The sequence below is a fragment of the Drosophila kikkawai genome, chromosome 3L (genome assembly GCF_030179895.1).
Source record: "Drosophila kikkawai strain 14028-0561.14 chromosome 3L, DkikHiC1v2, whole genome shotgun sequence".
NCBI lineage: Eukaryota > Metazoa > Arthropoda > Insecta > Diptera > Drosophilidae > Drosophila > Drosophila kikkawai.
The window spans coordinates 14,056,010-14,072,945 of NC_091730.1; the positions used below are offsets into that span (position 1 = coordinate 14,056,010).

At 44.6% G+C, this 16,936-nt stretch overlaps 7 protein-coding genes across 7 annotated transcripts; 3 read left to right on the forward strand and 4 right to left on the reverse strand.

The window, feature by feature from the left end:
* Window positions 1-143: 143 nt before the first annotated feature.
* Window positions 144-1,750, forward strand: Poc1 (Proteome of centrioles 1). Its single transcript, XM_017167742.3, has 3 exons — window positions 144-1,133; window positions 1,194-1,406; window positions 1,540-1,750. The coding sequence occupies exons 1-3, from the start codon at window positions 243-245 to the stop codon at window positions 1,666-1,668; spliced, it is 1,233 nt and encodes a 410-aa protein (XP_017023231.1). The 5' UTR covers window positions 144-242; the 3' UTR covers window positions 1,669-1,750.
* A 5,093-nt stretch (window positions 1,751-6,843) lies between these two features.
* Window positions 6,844-8,430, forward strand: LOC108075068 (transmembrane protein 19). Its single transcript, XM_017167350.3, has 2 exons — window positions 6,844-7,051; window positions 7,110-8,430. The coding sequence occupies exons 1-2, from the start codon at window positions 6,943-6,945 to the stop codon at window positions 7,991-7,993; spliced, it is 993 nt and encodes a 330-aa protein (XP_017022839.1). The 5' UTR covers window positions 6,844-6,942; the 3' UTR covers window positions 7,994-8,430.
* Window positions 8,431-8,803: 373 nt separating this feature from the next.
* On the reverse strand, window positions 8,804-9,919 carry LOC108075122 (uncharacterized). Its single transcript, XM_017167404.3, has 2 exons — window positions 9,851-9,919; window positions 8,804-9,777 (listed from the first exon to the last, which is right to left on the reverse strand). Exons 1-2 carry the CDS (start codon window positions 9,912-9,914, stop codon window positions 8,804-8,806), a joined length of 1,038 nt encoding a protein of 345 aa, XP_017022893.1. The 5' UTR covers window positions 9,915-9,919.
* An 885-nt stretch (window positions 9,920-10,804) lies between these two features.
* On the reverse strand, window positions 10,805-11,948 carry ImpL1 (Ecdysone-inducible gene L1). The gene is made up of 2 exons (XM_017167389.2): window positions 11,877-11,948; window positions 10,805-11,815 (listed from the first exon to the last, which is right to left on the reverse strand). Exons 1-2 carry the CDS (start codon window positions 11,905-11,907, stop codon window positions 10,821-10,823), a joined length of 1,026 nt encoding a protein of 341 aa, XP_017022878.1. The 5' UTR covers window positions 11,908-11,948; the 3' UTR covers window positions 10,805-10,820.
* Window positions 11,949-13,438: 1,490 nt separating this feature from the next.
* Window positions 13,439-14,506, forward strand: LOC108075337 (nucleolin). Its single transcript, XM_017167752.3, has 2 exons — window positions 13,439-13,633; window positions 13,708-14,506. Exons 1-2 carry the CDS (start codon window positions 13,606-13,608, stop codon window positions 14,448-14,450), a joined length of 771 nt encoding a protein of 256 aa, XP_017023241.3. The 5' UTR covers window positions 13,439-13,605; the 3' UTR covers window positions 14,451-14,506.
* A 51-nt stretch (window positions 14,507-14,557) lies between these two features.
* LOC108075338 (uncharacterized) lies at window positions 14,558-16,750 on the reverse strand. The gene is made up of 4 exons (XM_017167753.2): window positions 16,719-16,750; window positions 15,088-15,413; window positions 14,979-15,011; window positions 14,558-14,917 (listed from the first exon to the last, which is right to left on the reverse strand). Exons 1-4 carry the CDS (start codon window positions 16,747-16,749, stop codon window positions 14,558-14,560), a joined length of 750 nt encoding a protein of 249 aa, XP_017023242.1. The 5' UTR covers window position 16,750.
* SNCF (SoxNeuro Co-Factor) lies at window positions 15,720-16,245 on the reverse strand. The gene has a single exon (XM_070285793.1). The coding sequence runs from the start codon at window positions 16,156-16,158 to the stop codon at window positions 15,745-15,747; it is 414 nt and encodes a 137-aa protein (XP_070141894.1). The 5' UTR covers window positions 16,159-16,245; the 3' UTR covers window positions 15,720-15,744.
* Window positions 16,751-16,936: the final 186 nt, after the last annotated feature.

Genomic DNA, 16,936 nt, shown 5'->3' on the forward strand with positions numbered 1-16,936 from the left:
TTAAATTAGAACAATTTCAAATCCCACCAAACGGTCACACAAAATTATCGATATTAAGCAACCAGTGCTGCCAGACTTCTAAGACTCTTGCGTTTTAGTGTGCCCAGATGCCGTGAAAGGGATGAATATTACCGCCTTGCTACGATTTGGGCACACTTGTGCTTGGGACGCAAAATTTTCAAATTATCGGCCAAAGCAAGCGAGTGTTTTTGTGAAAATTATAGACGATAACCAATTCCAAAATGAAAGGCGACAAACAGGGACTGTTCAGCGATCCGGCGCTGGAGCGCCACTTCACTGGCCACACGGGCGGCATTACGCAGCTGCGCTTCAGCCCGGAGGGCACGCAGATCGCCACCTCGTCGTCGGACGCCTCGGTGATCCTATGGAACCTGAACCAGGCAGCCCGCTGCATTCGCTTCGGGTCGCACTCGTCGGCCGTGAACGGTGTGGCCTGGTCGCCCACGGGCAACCTGGTGGCCTCCGCCGGCCACGACCGTACCGTGAAGATCTGGGAGCCGAAGGTGCGCGGCGTCTCTGGGGAGTTTGTGGCGCACAGCAAGCCCGTGCGAAGCGTTGACTTCGATAACACAGGACACCTATTACTGACCGCCTCCGACGACAAGTCCGTGAAGCTGTGGCGCGTCCATCGGCGCCAGTTCATCGCCTCCTTCGCCCAGCAGACCAACTGGGTGCGCTCCGCCAAGTTCAGTCCGAACGGGAAGCTGGTGGCCACCGTCAGCGACGACAAGTCACTGCGCATATACGACATCGAGAGCGGCGAGTGCGTGCGCACGTTCACCGAGGAGCGGGCTGCGCCGCGTCAGGTGGCCTGGCATCCATGGGGCAACATGGTGGCCGTCGCCCTGGGCTGCAACCGCATCAAGATCTTCGACGTGTCCGCCAGCCAGCTGCTGCAGCTGTATGTGGTGCACTCTGCGCCGGTCAACGATGTGGCCTTCCATCCGAGCGGACACTTCTTGCTCTCCGGCAGCGACGACTGCACCATCCGCATCCTGGACCTGCTCGAGGGCAGGCCCATCTACACGCTGAAGGGGCACACGGACGCGGTAAATGCGGTGGCCTTCACCCGAGATGGAGACAAGTTTGCCACCGCCGGCAATGATCGCCAGGTAAGATTTGCCCTTGCCCCGAGATCGCTCCTCTATTAAGAAATCTTAAATAAATTTCAGCTCCTGGTCTGGCAGTCGAACCTGCACACATACGACGCCTCGCAGTTTGAGGCCAAGTCTGCCATGGCCTCCTCCGGCTGCGACACTAGTGCCGTCTCCTCCTCCTCCTCGAAGCAGAGCCTGCTCAGCGGCACGTCCAAGTCCAACGATCTAAGCATACGCATCGATCCCCGCCAGTCGCTGGCCTACCAGCTGTCGGACGACAATTTCCAGGTGCTTGATAGCAAACACTTGAACCAGCCACACAGCGAAGCAAGTGCCGAGCAACGCAGCGGCAGCCCGCGCATTTTCTAAACAAACGTTTCACTTAGCCTCTGCCGCACATAACCAGCTCGCCCTTCCGCAGGTGGTGGACGTGTCCCTGGAGTCCGGTTCGGAATCCTGCTCGTGCTCGGCCCAGTTGGACGAGATAACCAGGCTGCTAGGTCTGATCGATGAGCGTGTGCGGCGTTTAGAGGGCATTTACTCCTTGTAGCTAATTAAGTATGTTTATATTTAACCTGATTTTGAGAATGGTTTTGGGGGGAGAGTTTCTAATTAAAAGCCAGGAATAAATATTCTTTTTTTGTGAGTTTATTTCACGATATATAAACGGTTAGCCCTTGTAGCGGGTCACTATGACAATGGTCTTGTAGGCGGCTGCTGCGGCCAACTGGAGGGCGATGACGGCTGCCACGGTAATGAACTTCATCTTGAAATATTTAGGGTTTTAGGTTGAGACTCTATTGAGGTTTTGCCGTTAAAGCTTTGTGATCAATTGGCATGTGGTAACCACCTTTATAGCAGCCCGATCCAAGCTATGGACCAACTTGATTCCTCATTTATGTTGGATTTATTTGCTAAATAACTTAACTATTTAAACAATTGGTTTCATTCACTTTACTACCTGTAAAAACAGTAACAAGAAGTGTAATATTTGCTTTAAATAAATATTGTTCTGTGGGGAACAGTGCTTTGATAGTTATTTAAATTGTTTGATTTGGGAATTCAAGGTAACGATCTGGTTTTATAAATTATTATTTGTATATACATATATATCATTATATACTATATATATTTTTATATAATATATGTTAATGTATTATATTCAGACATTGTAATATCATGGGCCACAAACTTGAACTGATCTGATATATAGACAACAAGAAAGAAAGCTTATTTTGGCCAGCCAAAGTTTGTATATATCCTTGCAAGTAACAATTAAAATATATCATAACTAACCCAAAAATGCATTAATTTCGATTCGGAAAGCAGTTTTGTGTTAGTTTTTATTAATTTAAAAAAACTGCATACCAAATTTAAAATTTTAAGAAATCAAAATTTTTGGCCATTTTTGCTAATTTTAATGATGTAACCCTTATCAAATTTCGCAAAAATGGCCAAAAAATCGATTTCTTCCGGACATGTCTAGAAAGATTCGCCTGTTGATGCTGATAAGGAATATATATGGTTTATGGGGTCGGAAATGATTCCTTCACTTAGCAAAATATTATTTTGTATTAAAAAATCGGATTTTTTATATTAAAAAACTTCTTGATTTTTTAAAAATTAAAAATATCATAACTCGGCCAAAAGAGCATTAATTTGAAATCGGAAAACTGATCTGTGCAAGATTTTCTACAGTTAATAAATCTGCATACTTCATTTAAAAATTTTGAAAATTCAATTTTTTATCAAAATCAAAAATTTTAATGATGTAACTAACCCCTTATAAAGTTTTCAAAAAATGGCAAAAAAATCAATTTCTTCCGGACATGTCTAGAAAGATTCCCCTGTTGATGCTGATCAAGAATATATACACTTTATAGGGTCGGAAACGTCTCCTTCACTGCGTTGCAAACTTCTGACTGAAATTATTATACCCTGCAGGGGTATAAAAATATCCCCCTCAATGTCATATACACTGCGCGTCACCAGATTAGCGCCCCCCTTGGTGCTCGCGTTTGAAGTTAAATATTATCAAAACTATTAATGATTGAACTGTACAATTATTATCCAATATAATTCGATTAATTCTCTAAATAAAAACATATATTAGAACGCAGTTGGTATTTGCATAGAATTGTATTAAATTAAAAACTAAAGAAACACGTTTATTTGGAAGAAAAAACTGCGTCATCAGATTAGCGCCCCCAAAATATAAATTTAAACATCTTTCTTAACTTGCTGAGCACAGCAACTATTTTTTTTTTGCTGTTAAATTAAACATTTTTCTTCAATTTGACATACAATATGGGCAGAGGAACAATCTTATCTTCGGAGGAAAAATCGAAAATCGAAGCGTTTAATGAATGTGGACTTTCTCTTCACAAAATCGTCGAAAAAACGAGAAGACATCGCAAAACCAAATCGCAAATTTTCTTCAAAATAAGAAAAGCTATGGAAAAAATTACAAAGGAGGTAATAACAGTGTTATTAGTTCCGCAGATCGCAGTGCTATACTTCGAGAGGCGTGTAACTCCCACGACTCGACCGCCAAAATAATAGAAAAAACTTGTGTTAAGACAATAAAATCGACTTTTTTAAAGGTGATCAAGAAAGCTGACCCTTTAAAGAAGCTAAAACTAAAAAAAAAACCACCCCTTAACCAAGTGCGAACAGAAATCCGCCTAAAGTTTGCTCACACGCATATGACATGATCCAATGAGAGGCATAACGTCGTATTTTCAGACGAAAAAAATGTAACCTAGGGGGTCCTGACGGATATAATTATTATTTCCACTATTTACGCAAGGAAGAGCATCATCTGGATCGCTTACATAGTCGGGTTGGAGGAGTAATGGTATGGGGAGCCATATCCTATTATGGCAACTGCGAACTGCAGTTTTTAACCCCAAAGATGAACGCGGAAAATTACAATTGCGTTCTAAAAACAGCATTTCCCGTTTTTAAAAACTTATTTGGAAATCTGAAATAGCATTTTCAGCACGACTAAGCCCCAATCCACAGAGCCCGGTCCGTAAAACTATGGAATCAAAAGGAAAATGTCAGTGTCCTGGAGTGGCCCCCATACTCCCCAGATCTGAACATAATAGAAAACGTCTGAGGATGGTTAGCTAGGAAGGTGTACGAGGGTGGCAAGCAATATGCTACCAAGGAGGATTTAATTCACAGTATAAAACAGGCCTGGTCAACAATAACGTTGGAATATTTCAAAAACTTGTATGACTCTCTCCCCAATCAAGTTTGTGAAGTCCTTGTAAACAAGGGAGGGGCAACCCATTATTAAATTTCCTTAAAAATGATTCAACTTAATCATAAAATTGTTAAAGATAGTATTTTGTAAGAACTTTATCAAAAAAAGTTAAGTTAATGTAGGTGGCGCTAATCTGATGACGCAGTTTTTTCTTCCAAATAAACGTGTTTCTTTAGTTTTTAATTTAATACAATTCTATGCAAATACCAACTGCGTTCTAATATATGTTTTTATTTAGAGAATTAATCGAATTATATTGGATAATAATTGTACAGTTCAATCTTTAATAGTTTTGATAATATTTTACTTCAAACGCGAGCACCAAGGGGGGCGCTAATCTGGTGACGCGCAGTGTATGTAGGAACTACCATAAAATTTGGTGTATAGCAAAATATCACATATAACTTTGAAATAACGATATTACCGAAACAATACGGAATAAGGTATTTTATTTATTTGTTATTCTTTAGTTACATATATTATATTTTTGTAAACTTATGACTTAATTTATTTTTTAAGAACGAAAATAAACTAAATTTAAGGGTCTTGTTTGGTATAGTTAATACAATTGTATTATGTTATAAAAACTGAAAAATATGTAAATTTATATATCGATCTTCGCATAGTTATTTTTCAGATTATATACATAAAACCTTGTAGTTTTCACCTATAGTAAGTATTAACTGAGAAACACTTAACATCTTTCAGTGCTCCTGTACAACCTGAAACCCTATTGGATAGTATCAAATTTTATCTCTAGTGAAACCCCAAATGTAATAATAAAAGATTCATTTTTATGTATTTTTATTTTTAAAATGAATATATATTTTATTAATCCTTGTAGCGGGTCACTATCACAATGGTCTTGTAGGCGGCTGCTGCGGCCAACTGGAGGGCGATGACGGCTGCCACGGTAATGAACTTCATCTTGAAATATTTAGGGTTTTAGGATGAGACTCTATTGAGGTGTTGCTGTTAAAGCTTTGTGATTAACTGTGGTTGGTGGTAACCACCTTTATAGCAACTCGATCCAAGCTATGGACCAACTTGATTCCTCATTTATATTGGATTTATTTGCTAAATAATAATTTAACCAATTAACTTTACTACCTGTAAAAACAGTAACAAGAAGTGTAATGTTTGCTTAAAGTAAATATTGCTCTGTGGGTTATTTAATTAGGTTGATTTGGGAAATCGAGGTTACGATTTGGTTTTAAAATGAGTATTATATATGTTAATCTATTATAATAATATAATAATAATAATAATTATAATAATATCTGATCTGATATATGTAAAGACAAAAATATCCCCCTCAATTTCAATGAGTTACCATAAATTTTCATGTATAGAAAAATATCACATTTAACTTTAAAAAAATGCAATATTACCGAAAAAATCTGGAATAAGCTGTTTTATTTGTAAGTTTTCTATAATATTATATTTTCATAATCTTATGGCTTGATTTTTTATAACCTTTTTATATTTAATTTTCAAAAACGAAAGTACACTAAATTTAGCGTCTTCTTTGGTACAGTTTGTTATACATATGTAGTATATATGCATGGAACAATGACATACATATATAATGCTATTGCAAATATCTTCGAATAAATATTTTTTGCTGAACAAACAAGAATATAGTATAAAAAGAATGGTTTTTTAATTTCATTCCTAATTTATTTAATTGTTAGTATTAAATGAGAAACACTAAGCATTTTTCTGGCTTCCTGAGAAACCTGAAACCCTATCGCATGGTATACAATTAGCCTTAGTGAAACCCCAAGTGAAAATAAATAATTAAAAATTCATTTTTATGTATTTTTATTTTAAAATGAAAATATATTTTTTTAATCCTTGTAGCGGGTCACTATGACAATGGTCTTGTAGGCTGCCGCTGTGGCCAGCTGGATGGCCAAAACGACGAGAGCTGTTACGAAAGTTGACTGCATCCTGGGATAATCTTTGGATTGTTGGTTGGTGTAGCTGAAGGGACTCTGTAGAGTTGGTGCTAATGAAAGCTGTGATTAACTAGACCGACAACAAGCTCTTTTATACCGATTTGATCTCTTGTATTTACCAAACACTCAACTCCTATTCTTAGGATTTCCGTACAAATTGAATAAAATAAACCAATCAATCACACGATTTCCTTATGACACAGTTTAAAACAAAACATTTGTCTCTGGTAAACAAATGCATAAATTTACAAAGAACAAACACATATGGTGCTAGTAAAGGTACCTACTTTTTAATAACTCTTCTACTTTACAAGACTACAACTACAAAGATTATTGGACAAGTGATTCATTTTAAAAAAACAAGGACGAGATTAAATAATTTATATTAAAATTTAAAATAACTGCTTAAATTTGAATTACCGCATCTGCGCCGTACTAAGTGCTATCGATAGTATCGATAGTCGGCCGATAGGCGGCCGGTAACCTTATCCACCTGTAGTGCCATCGCTAATACACAAAAAGTATAAAATAAACAAAAGGAGAAAGTGGCCGTTGCTGCATTTTTAAACATTGAGACTTTGGAAACGCCACAATGCGCGACTGGATGCCGGTGCTATTCTGCGGCCTGTCCGTGCCGCTCTCCCTGTTCATGTGGCTGGGCAACGTGGCAGTGTCCCGGCTCTGGAGCAGCGACTTTGAAGGTGAGTTCAGATTTAAATCGGCCACCAGGTGAACTAATGTTTAGGGGTTATCTCTCAGAGTCACGGGTGATTCCGCCCGTGCGCTGGCTCTTCTCCACGATGGCCCCTCTGGCCCTCATGACGGTGGCGCTGAAGCGGCGCAGCGTCAACCGGTCGGGGGCCGCGCTGGGCATTCTTGTGGCCTTCGTGCTGTCCATCGCCAGCCATCCGTTCTTCGCCAGCCTGGTGGTGTTCTTCTTTAGTTCGTCGCGCGCCACCAAGTTCCGGGCCCACATGAAGCGACGCTTTGAGAGCGATTTCCGTGAAGGCGAGGGCCAACGCAACTGGGTTCAGGTGCTCTGCAATGGCGGCATGGCCGCCCAGCTGGCTCTGCTCTACCTGCTGGACTGCGGCTGTGGTGAACGGACCGTGGATTTTGCCAGGGAGTACCGCTCCAGCTGGCTGGGAGTGGCCGTGATGAGTGCCTTTGCCTGCTGCAACGGCGACACCTGGTCCAGCGAACTGGGCAGCGTGCTTTCGCGCCGGGATCCGGTCTCCATACTCACCTGGCGACGCGTGCCGCGCGGCACCAACGGTGGCGTTTCGCTGGCCGGCATTGTCGTGAGCCTGCTGGGAGGATTGCTGGTGGGCTTCGGTTACTTCGTCACCTTACGCTACACGGTGGAGGCCAAAATGCTGCTGGTCAGCCCGCCGCAATGGCCGATCATTTTGTTTGGCGGCATTGCTGGCTTATTTGGATCCCTGCTCGACTCGGTCCTAGGCGGCCTGCTGCAGTACTCGGGCATCAATGAGGACGGCAAGATTGTGGATGCACCCGGCAAGGGGGTGCGCCATGTCAGCGGACTGCGTATCCTGGACAATCACAGCGTTAACCTTATTTCCAGCATTGTCACCGGCGTCACCATTCCCGTCCTGGCCCAGAAGTACTGGCCCGTGCGCTGAGCACCCGTCTCTGTTGTCTGTTACTCACTAGTAATAAGCATTTCTAGCCCCGCTAAAGGATAACTAAGTTAAAGATCAAGGAAATGGCTTAAAAATCGTCTGAATTTGTCGCTTTAAAGCTCGTTTGTTAACAATTAGTAATAAGTCTTTGAGATTGTAAGATCTGTTTTCAATGTATCACTTTAAAGGGGCAGGCTCTATAATAGTTACATATATTTTTGTAAAGCTTCCACGGCGCCAAGCGAACTAACTGACTAAAAAGAAGACTTGATAGGAACAACAACGACTGGACAGATGCAGCGGGATGGGTTAAGGCAAGCTATAATGTATCTTAAGCTAAGGTAGTTCGCTACAGATGTATGTTCCTCAGGAGATAACTTTCTAGGCCCTGCGACTGTCCATTTAGATTTTAAATAAAACAAACTATTAAAAGCTGACCTCAAGTTTATTACTGGGGGAATTCTACGAATTCTTTTGAATGACTTCATGCTTGCACAGTTTGACCATTTCAAACGTGCCACTTTATTTGTTTTCTAAGCTCAGCAAAACATTCATTGAATTGAACTGCAACAATTATAGATGACCTCTCGGAGCTCTCACATTTCATTGCGATTGTTCATTGCAAGACATTAGGTTAACGCAATCAACTCAAACTGGCGATAAAGTCGCCTTTAAATGAATTTAAGACTTAACAAATTGTTTCCCCACGAATTAGTTACTTTTCCCAGGGCCCAAAATATGTTTTTCCATAAAAGAAAAATAAGAAAATGAAGTTCAATTAATTTTTCCCTTTTTAGCTTTTAGATTTCTTTAATCTTTTTGTATTTTATTGGATCTCTTGAGTTTCTGTAGCTCTAGATTCCGAATCAGGTTCTGGGACAGGGCACGCAGGGCTTCGCTGGAGGAACTGGATGAGCTGGGTGAACTGGCTGCCCCAGCTGGAGTGGCTGGCTTGGCGAATCCTATGGAAAACTTTATCATAAGGTCACCGATGGGAGAGTTAATGAACTGGGAGCCCGTGGAGATGGTCTTGAAGATGATGCGGCGCTTGTGCTGGTAGACTTGAGGATCTGCAGGCAATCCAGCAGGAGGCCGGCCACTGATCCTGGGCCTTGGAGTGGTGGTGCTAGAGAATGGCGGTGATTCCGTGGTGGTGGTCTGGTTTGAGGTCTTTGCCGTGACCTTGGGCTGGGCGGTGGTCCTGGGTCTTGTGGTTCGGGGCTGGGCAGTCGTGCGACGCCTGTGCGGTCTGCGTGTAGTGCTGGTTGATGAACTCAGCTGGGGTGCCTGGTAGCCCGTTTCCAGCTGATCCTGCTCCTCCTCAGGGCCACCGGCCACTGCATCTGGCTTCTCTGGATCACCAGGATAGCCCTGATCCGTCTGATCCTCCTCATCAGCGTAGTCGTCCTCCTGTAACTCACCAACACCATCCTCGCGATGTCCATCGGAGAAGAGAGGCGGTTGATGCGGCGGCTGCTGGTCACGGCGCTCCTGCTTCTCGCGTTGCTCGTACACGGGATCATTGGGAGCCGAGGAGGCCAGCACCTGCTCCATCTGTTTCTGGAGGATCTCGTAGAGAGGCGTGTTTTGCTCGTCGTCCAGCACCTCGACTGGCTCGCTGGGTACAAACTGATTGTTGACATAGGCACTGCGTCCATCCAGGTCTTCGTCCACTTCCAGGACATCGTCCTTGCGGGACCGAGACTCGGTCTGCAGCTGAGCTGGGGGCGGATGGGTTACATCTTCGGTGACCTCTGCTGGTGCAGCTCGAATAGTGAGAAGAACTGGAAGAATTCGAGTTTAGATGGTTTTCTACTAAAGGACTTAAATTTATACTTAATTTATGTGCAAACTCACCTCCGCTTAGCAGGATTAGTAGCTGAATCTTCAAGATCCGAGTTGCAACACCTCCGGCTCCCATTGTAGTTGGTTTACTTCTGGTAAATGGGACACACATCCATTGCCCTTTTATAGGCGGCGGCTGACTGCCACCTGTGGCTCTGTGCATCCCACGCCAAATTAGTTTTTAGGTTTAGTGGCTGGCTCTGGACGATGGCCCTTTCAAGCTTCTGATATCGCTCGGCTTGTCAGTCATCATCAGTTTATAGAACTCGTTTCCAGGGTCAATGCACTTGCAGCAACTGCATCGAAATGGGAATTCAAATCACTTAAACTTTAGGAAAAGAAATGTCTACAGATAATAGTTTAATTGTGAATGAAATTGGTTTGTGTAGCTGGAAACATAAAAAACAGCATAATGGTTTGTTATAAAATAAATAAACTTTATTTGTCGGTACAGATTTATAATTAATTTTCTGAGAACCGAGAAGTGTCATATTTTTAATTGAAGAAACAATAAATTGTATTTTATTTATTAGCGAGAACTTGGATAACAATAAGCAATAGAGCCTTCTAACCCCTGGTACAAGAATTTTAAATATTTTAATTTTTATTTGATTTATTCTCTTATTGGGACAAAATAGCTCATAAGCGGATGATGCTTTATGAACATACCCAGATCCATAAAATAAATTAAATTCCTGGATAAAGATTACCTATGTAAGAGCTTGTGAGCTGCACAAAGTTTATTTATTGCTACATCTTTTCCAACCAAAGAAATCACTTGATTTAGCATATATTTTAAGCCGCCCATCATTAGAACCATATTTAAGTGATTCTTATAAAGAATATTACCAATAATCAATTATAATAGACCTCTGTTATCACAAAACTAATGTCAGAGAAACATTTATTATTTGCTATTTGTTTTTATTGTAATAAATTAAAATAAATAATATTTTATAAGTGAGATTCCATTTAATCTATTCTAAGCTACAGAATACTTGAGCCTTTCATTGTTGTTGGCCTTGGGTTGGGCCTGCTCCTTTAGGGGAGCGATCTCCAGAGGCTTGGGTGTGGGAGTGTCCTTCAAGGGCATGGGAGGCAGGGCGATCTCCTCGGGTGTCTTTGCGGGCACTGAAACTGGGACAACCACGGGAATAGGGGCTGGGACTGGGACGGAGACTGGGACTGGGGACATGGGAGTCTCCACAGGCTTCTGCAGGGTCAAGGGTTCCTCCACCTTTTGCTTGGGATCCTCCTGCTCCTCGCTGCTCTCGCCGCTATCCTTTTCCTTCTTTTTCTTCTCAGCCTTTTCTCGCTTCTTCTGCTCCTTCTCTAGCCTCTGCTTCTCCTCTTCTATCTTCTTTTTCTCCTCCTCCAGCCTCTGCTGCTCAACAAGAGCAGCATCCCGGAAGTAAGGGGAAGCCCGGAACTTGCTGTCGGCATGGGCAGTCTCCTGGGGATACTTCTCCTGGCACTCGGCGTAGGAGTAGTCTGCCCACAGGCCGTGGGAGCGGCACTTGGCCACGCCCAGCTTGCACCTGTTGTAGAAGACTGCCACTTCGGAGGATGTCTTGCCGCAGATGGGATCGTACAGGTCCTGGCAATCGTCGTCGCACAGATAACCCTCGCTCAGGGACTGGGCGGCACTATTGATGGCTGCCGAGTTGGCGGTCTGGCAGTCCTTCTGGCCAGGCTGACAGCTGAACCAGGCGATGGGTATGGCCAGGTAAGGAGGACTCATCCTCTTCTTGGCAACTCCATTATCCCCGGCCGCTCCGTAGGTGCGCTTTACGTAGTAGCCGTGCTCCTCGGTGGACACCTGGCTGTTGCCGGCCAGGTCCGTGGAGGTGGACCACTTGGTCTTGGTCTTGGTCTTGTGGGGATCGGACTTGTCGTGATCGTGGTGGTGATCAGAGCCCTTGTGCTTGCGCCGCTTCGCCTCCGTGGGGGCTGACTCCAGGAGCAGTAGGGCGGCCACTATAGAGGAGAAATGCTGGTAAGATCTTCGGGTTGATAGAGCTTTGCGGAGATGCCTTACCTAAGATACAGGCTGCTTGGAATGGTCTCATATTGATCTGGTCAGCTGCTCGTCTCCGCAACAACTGATCGCATCTTCTGGCGAACGGTGGCTTAAGTACCAGCGAAGGCTGGCCAGGGGGAATTCTTTCCGGGCTTACCGGTTTTCTGCTGGGTCTGCTGGGAGAGCTCTTGGTTTGTTTACTCTTCTCGCAGCTCCGAGATGTCCCCCGTCCGGGAGACCCCGATCGAACGAAAGTACGCAAAGTTTTCGGTACTATAAGCATCGTATTTGGTGAAATTTTATGCAAACTCATGTGGTCTCGGTCTGTGGACCCTTTGCGGCGGCGATAGCCATCTAGAATGGCTTGGCTTGGACTTTAGGAACTGGTTGTGTGTTTAACACCTTCGCTGCTCTGCCCTCCATTCAGCGGCATAAGCCCAGCCCAGCCCCGCGAGCCGGTTCTCCGGAATTGGGTCAATCTGGAAAGGTTCGGTGATCTGGTTGTTATTTTACGAGGTTCTTCTGGCCGCAATCGCCGGCGGCCGGCAGCTGCACTCGCTCGCAGGAAATCCACATCCAATCAAGCTCTGTTATTCTGCTGATCTCTGTCGATCCACGGTCTGTGTGAGAGATCACTTCCCTCGCTGGTAATTGTATTCTTAATTAGAGCGCGTTCAAGTGAGATCTCTGTGATGGAAGATTAATCTTTGGAGCTGGAGGATCGGCTTACAGATGGCTTGAAAACCATTAAATTGATGGTTATAAGGCGATCTTTGATTTGATCAAGAGTGGATCAAGGTAAGAACAAGTCTTTTCTGAAGTTCCCAAGCTCAATTTCTTGAGCTCTGATTGTTTTTATTTTAATATATTTCATTTTAGAAGAACTACAATAATTCCAAACTTTTATGGTACAACTTTACTGCTTACATTAACCCCTTTCTCTGATAGATCTCTCCAAAGAGTTTGATCGCTGAATATATTGGTTGATTAAGCCATTAAAGGCGTCCATAATTGCATTTATTATTACCACCGTCGCTTTGATGACTCATCCCAGCTCGTGATCACTTCTTGTTTGATTTCGAATCGTAGTTCCATGGAAAAGTTTTCGAATTTCCCATTAGCATTAGAAAGTTAACCCATCTCTTCGTTGCAGTGCTCGGCGTTTTTTTTTTTTTTTTGAAGTTGGGGGCGATCAAATCGACGTAAATCGAATCGAATCGAAGCCATTTCCAATTACATAATTAGGGCTTTGACCGAGGGCCAAGAAAGGGGAGACCTAACGATCTTGTAAGCTGTTTTGCATACGGCATATCGCCAAATGGCGCTAATGGGTCCAGTAAACAGATCTTAGCTTTGGACACAAATCAATGGATTTATGAAAGAAGCTACCAGAAAGCCGAAAACAGTCCGACAGAAAATTTAAATAAATGATTTCGGTTTCTTTGGAGTCAGTCTCTCCAGCGACCTGGTAAACAAAAGAAGTCGGACAAAAGAAAAAGAGATGCGATAGAGCTGCTGGAGAAAGAAACCCAAGAAGAGAGCTCTGGGGCTGCAGAGACCAAGCCAGAGAGCAGAGCTCTCGGGATCGAATCGGATCGCCTTGTTTACTTGCCTCGCCTCGCATCGCATTTACTTTCATTTTTGAGGGGGCTATAAAAAGCGAAAGCAGAGCGCTGGATTTGCTCATAAAGACCGCAAAACTGCAAAAGTCCACTACGGAATCAGCCCCGAAAAAAGGATTAGCACCATGGTTAGACCCATCTACCTGGCCCTCGGTGAGTGGAGCTGATCTCTCGCAGGTCTCGGTCATATGTTTGCTAATCTCTGGTCTTTCGTCTCTCCCAAACAGCTGCCCTGCTCGTCTTGGCCTGCTCTGTGAGTGCAGCTCCCGTGGCGGAGTCCGAGATCGATGCCAGTCCCGAGTTCCCAGCCTCAAGGCAGGCTGTGCCGGAGAAGGAGGAGGAGGAGCAGGTCCACAATTCAAGTGCGGACAGCAGTGAGGAGCATGAGGATGACGATGAGGATGAGGAGGGAGCCCACAAGGCAGCCGAGAAGAGCAAGGAGGATGATGATGATGATGACGACGAGAACGACGACGACGATGACGATGACTCCCTGATAAGACGACGTCGTGAGGCGGAGACCACCGAGGAACCGGCGGAGGAGACAGCCACTGAAACTCCCACCGAGGACCAGAAGGTGGATGCCACCACAGCTGCGGCACCTGTGCGGAAGCCAGTGCTTGTGCTCATCCGCGACGCCCTGAAGAAGGTCACCACCGACCTGCCTACCGCCCAGGTGGCCAACAATGCCCTGCAGTACTTCCAGCAGTTCGAGCACTTCATCCAGCAGGCCATCGAGGAGGTAATTGGTGATGATGACGATGAGGAGGAGACCCCGGTGACCATAATCCCGCAGACGGAAGCGGAAGCAGGAACGGAATCCATTGTTGAGGAGATCAAGAAGCCCGAAGGAGAGGAGAGCCCGGAAAAGAGTCCAGAGGTTGTGGCACCCCTTGAAGTTCCCGAGAAGATGCCTCAGGTCACTGAGTCCACCTCCTCCACTTCTGCTCCCCTGAGCAATGCTGTCTAGTTCACGGATCAAGTTCCACGCACCTTTTCTCAGCTATTTATTGTCAATTATTTATTGCTAGCTATAATATATGTACTAAATATGCCATACTTTGAATCCCCGAATGTTTACATCTTCCTGGCTTCCTTGCGTTCCATTCGCTCCTTCATCGCGTAGATGTGGCTCTTCAGCTGGCTGCGATGGCGATTGGTGGTCCGTCTTTTTGGGGAATCGATCTGCTGCAGCAGTCGGTTGAAGTGCGAGTTAGGGGCCTTGGTGGAGGGATTCTTCCTGCTCATTGCTGCCGAACCGCTGGGCCTTCGCACCTTATTCAGGGCCAGCTCCTGGTCACCAATGGTCAAGGTTAGCGGTTGTTTTCCAGCTGTACTGATGTAGATGGGAATGGTGATGTAGATGGGGGAACCCGCTGCTGGCGGGGAAACCTTTGGCGGATTCGGCTGAGACTTATCAGGCGAAGGTGTCGGCATCTAAAGGAATATTAATAAAATAGTAAATATTATATGATATGTTTAGGGGTTTCTTATTTACCTGCTCAGATTTCTCTGGCTGCGTTGACTGTGTCTAAGAAAAATTGAGGAAAAATACAAGAAATATTAAGCAATGTAAATCAAATTTCACATTCAAAATAAATGTTCACCTGCTTTATCTCTGAATGCGGCGACTGCGCCTTGAGGAAGTGCAGTGGATTGGCATCTTCGCTCAGGTTACTGTACTCGTCCTCGGTCAAGGCGGGAAGACGATCACGGTGGAAGTTGTAATCCTCCTCTTCGATCTCATGTGCCTGCAGGGACGACTTGGCTGTGGGGTTGGGCTCCGGCTTGGGCGTGGTTGTGGTAATAGCGGAACCAGAGGACTCTGACAAGGGAGCTGATTCTAGCAGGATCTTAACATTGATGGCCTGCTGGCTGCCAAGGGACTGGGTGATATTCTCGGCTGAGCACAGAAGAGAGCAGAGGAGGAAAGCTAAAAAATAATACATATTTTAATAGTAAGTAAAGAATTATTTAACAGAACTTCGATTCCACATTTCAAAGGAAGTAATGTCTTCCTATATTATAAGAAAAGAAAATTGTAAAAAAAGTCTGGAAATATTTGGATTTCCAAACAGTTTAAAACTAGAAAGTCAGAATATTTCAGCAAAGAATTGTTGTATGAAGTTCTTAAAACGCCAGCTTTGCTATTTCTTTGTGATATTTTATTTGATAAAATATTACAGCCTAAAACTAACAACTATCTTAAGCTAATGCCCACCCCCAGACTATTCCGTCGCTCTTCTCCTCCCAAATTCCAACGATTACAGGGTCATCTTCTTGCCATTGAGGATCATCTCGGTGAGGCCCAGTTGGCGGAACTGCTGCAGTCGCTCCACTTGGTTGCAGAGGCGCTTCTGAAACTGCACCTCCCGGCTGAGCTCCTTCAGTTCGTCCACGCTGCTTAGCGGATTGCAGCTACCCATTTTCTTGGCGATCAGTTCCGAGGTGAGCGCGATCTTGGCCTTGGAGAGGCGGAGGTAGGAGAAGTCGGCTCTGGCCCGCTTCAGCTCCTGGCGGTACAGGAACAGTTGGTACGGAAAGTTTACGGCAGCGGCCCTCCGGCGGAGCTTCTTCAGTGCCCGCTTCTTCTGTTTCTTCAGGGGATCGTGGCTCTTCACTTTGTGGAGCTTCTTCTCCGATTTGCTGCGGCTTGATGACTTGTGATGATCGGACATGATGCTGCTGGGTGAACTTCTCAGGGGCGACTGTGGGCTGTACAGCAAGTCGAGATCCTTTTAAAGAGGTCCTGGAGCAGGTAGATTCTCCACGCAGGTAGCCAGAGGTAATTAGCGGGTGCCAGTCACGCGTGTGCACGGATCCGTTCATTCGGTTTTCCAGCGTCCGGGTCACGGGGAATTTCCCCGGCATGTTTATGGCTTTATGACTGGCCAAAGATCCAGCCAGGACCCAGACCCGGCTTAGTCCTCAATTATGGCAGCCAACTTAGCGCCGTTCGCCCAGATCCTTTGGGTTTTGTGGCGATTTTTCCAGCCGAACCCAGCAGGGGATACATTTTCGGACCACTCCGTTCGCGGAATTTGTGGACAGTTCTGGAACTGTCTGCTTTCGAGGGAAATTGGGAGAGAGGCGACGACCCTGTGTCCCCCTAGAAATTTCTAGCTAACACTTGGTATACCGTAGATCACCTTTTATTCTATATATTTTTTCTCACAGACTGGCTTAGCAGTTGCTCTTATCCCCGAGTATCCTTTACACAAAAACCCCAAACACACACCTCCGCAATTAAAGCTCCAAGATGTCTTCATGTTTCGCGTCTAAAAATAATACTGAAACCGCTTTTGGCAAGAGATTTCTATTTTATACCTGGCAAGTCAAACTTTTTGGCTCGAGAAATTTCACTTGAATGGGAACAATGCGAAGTTCTACCGGCAGAAATTTGCATATTAATTTCTCAATAGTCTGGCTCTGGCGATGGCTCCACTTTTCTCTTTC

Coding starts and splice junctions, on each gene's coding strand:
- Poc1 (XM_017167742.3), top strand. CDS start 243: ATGAAAGGCGACAAACAGGGACTGTTCAGCGATCCGGCGCTGGAGCGC. Junction 1,134..1,193: donor CCGCCGGCAATGATCGCCAG/GTAAGATTTGCC, acceptor AATAAATTTCAG/CTCCTGGTCTGGCAGTCGAA. Junction 1,407..1,539: donor TGTCGGACGACAATTTCCAG/GTGCTTGATAGC, acceptor GCCCTTCCGCAG/GTGGTGGACGTGTCCCTGGA.
- LOC108075068 (XM_017167350.3), top strand. CDS start 6,943: ATGCGCGACTGGATGCCGGTGCTATTCTGCGGCCTGTCCGTGCCGCTC. Junction 7,052..7,109: donor CTGGAGCAGCGACTTTGAAG/GTGAGTTCAGAT, acceptor GTTATCTCTCAG/AGTCACGGGTGATTCCGCCC.
- LOC108075122 (XM_017167404.3), bottom strand. CDS start 9,914: ATGGGAGCCGGAGGTGTTGCAACTCGGATCTTGAAGATTCAGCTACTA. Junction 9,778..9,850: donor ACTAATCCTGCTAAGCGGAG/GTGAGTTTGCAC, acceptor GAATTCTTCCAG/TTCTTCTCACTATTCGAGCT.
- ImpL1 (XM_017167389.2), bottom strand. CDS start 11,907: ATGAGACCATTCCAAGCAGCCTGTATCTTAG. Junction 11,816..11,876: donor CCAAGCAGCCTGTATCTTAG/GTAAGGCATCTC, acceptor TCTCCTCTATAG/TGGCCGCCCTACTGCTCCTG.
- LOC108075337 (XM_017167752.3), top strand. CDS start 13,606: ATGGTTAGACCCATCTACCTGGCCCTCG. Junction 13,634..13,707: donor ACCCATCTACCTGGCCCTCG/GTGAGTGGAGCT, acceptor TCTCCCAAACAG/CTGCCCTGCTCGTCTTGGCC.
- SNCF (XM_070285793.1), bottom strand. CDS start 16,158: ATGTCCGATCATCACAAGTCATCAAGCCGCAGCAAATCGGAGAAGAAG.
- LOC108075338 (XM_017167753.2), bottom strand. CDS start 16,749: ATGAAGACATCTTGGAGCTTTAATTGCGGAG. Junction 15,414..16,718: donor TTGGAGCTTTAATTGCGGAG/GTGTGTGTTTGG, acceptor ATTATTTTTTAG/CTTTCCTCCTCTGCTCTCTT. Junction 14,918..14,978: donor AGCCAGAGAAATCTGAGCAG/GTAAATAAGAAA, acceptor ATATTCCTTTAG/ATGCCGACACCTTCGCCTGA.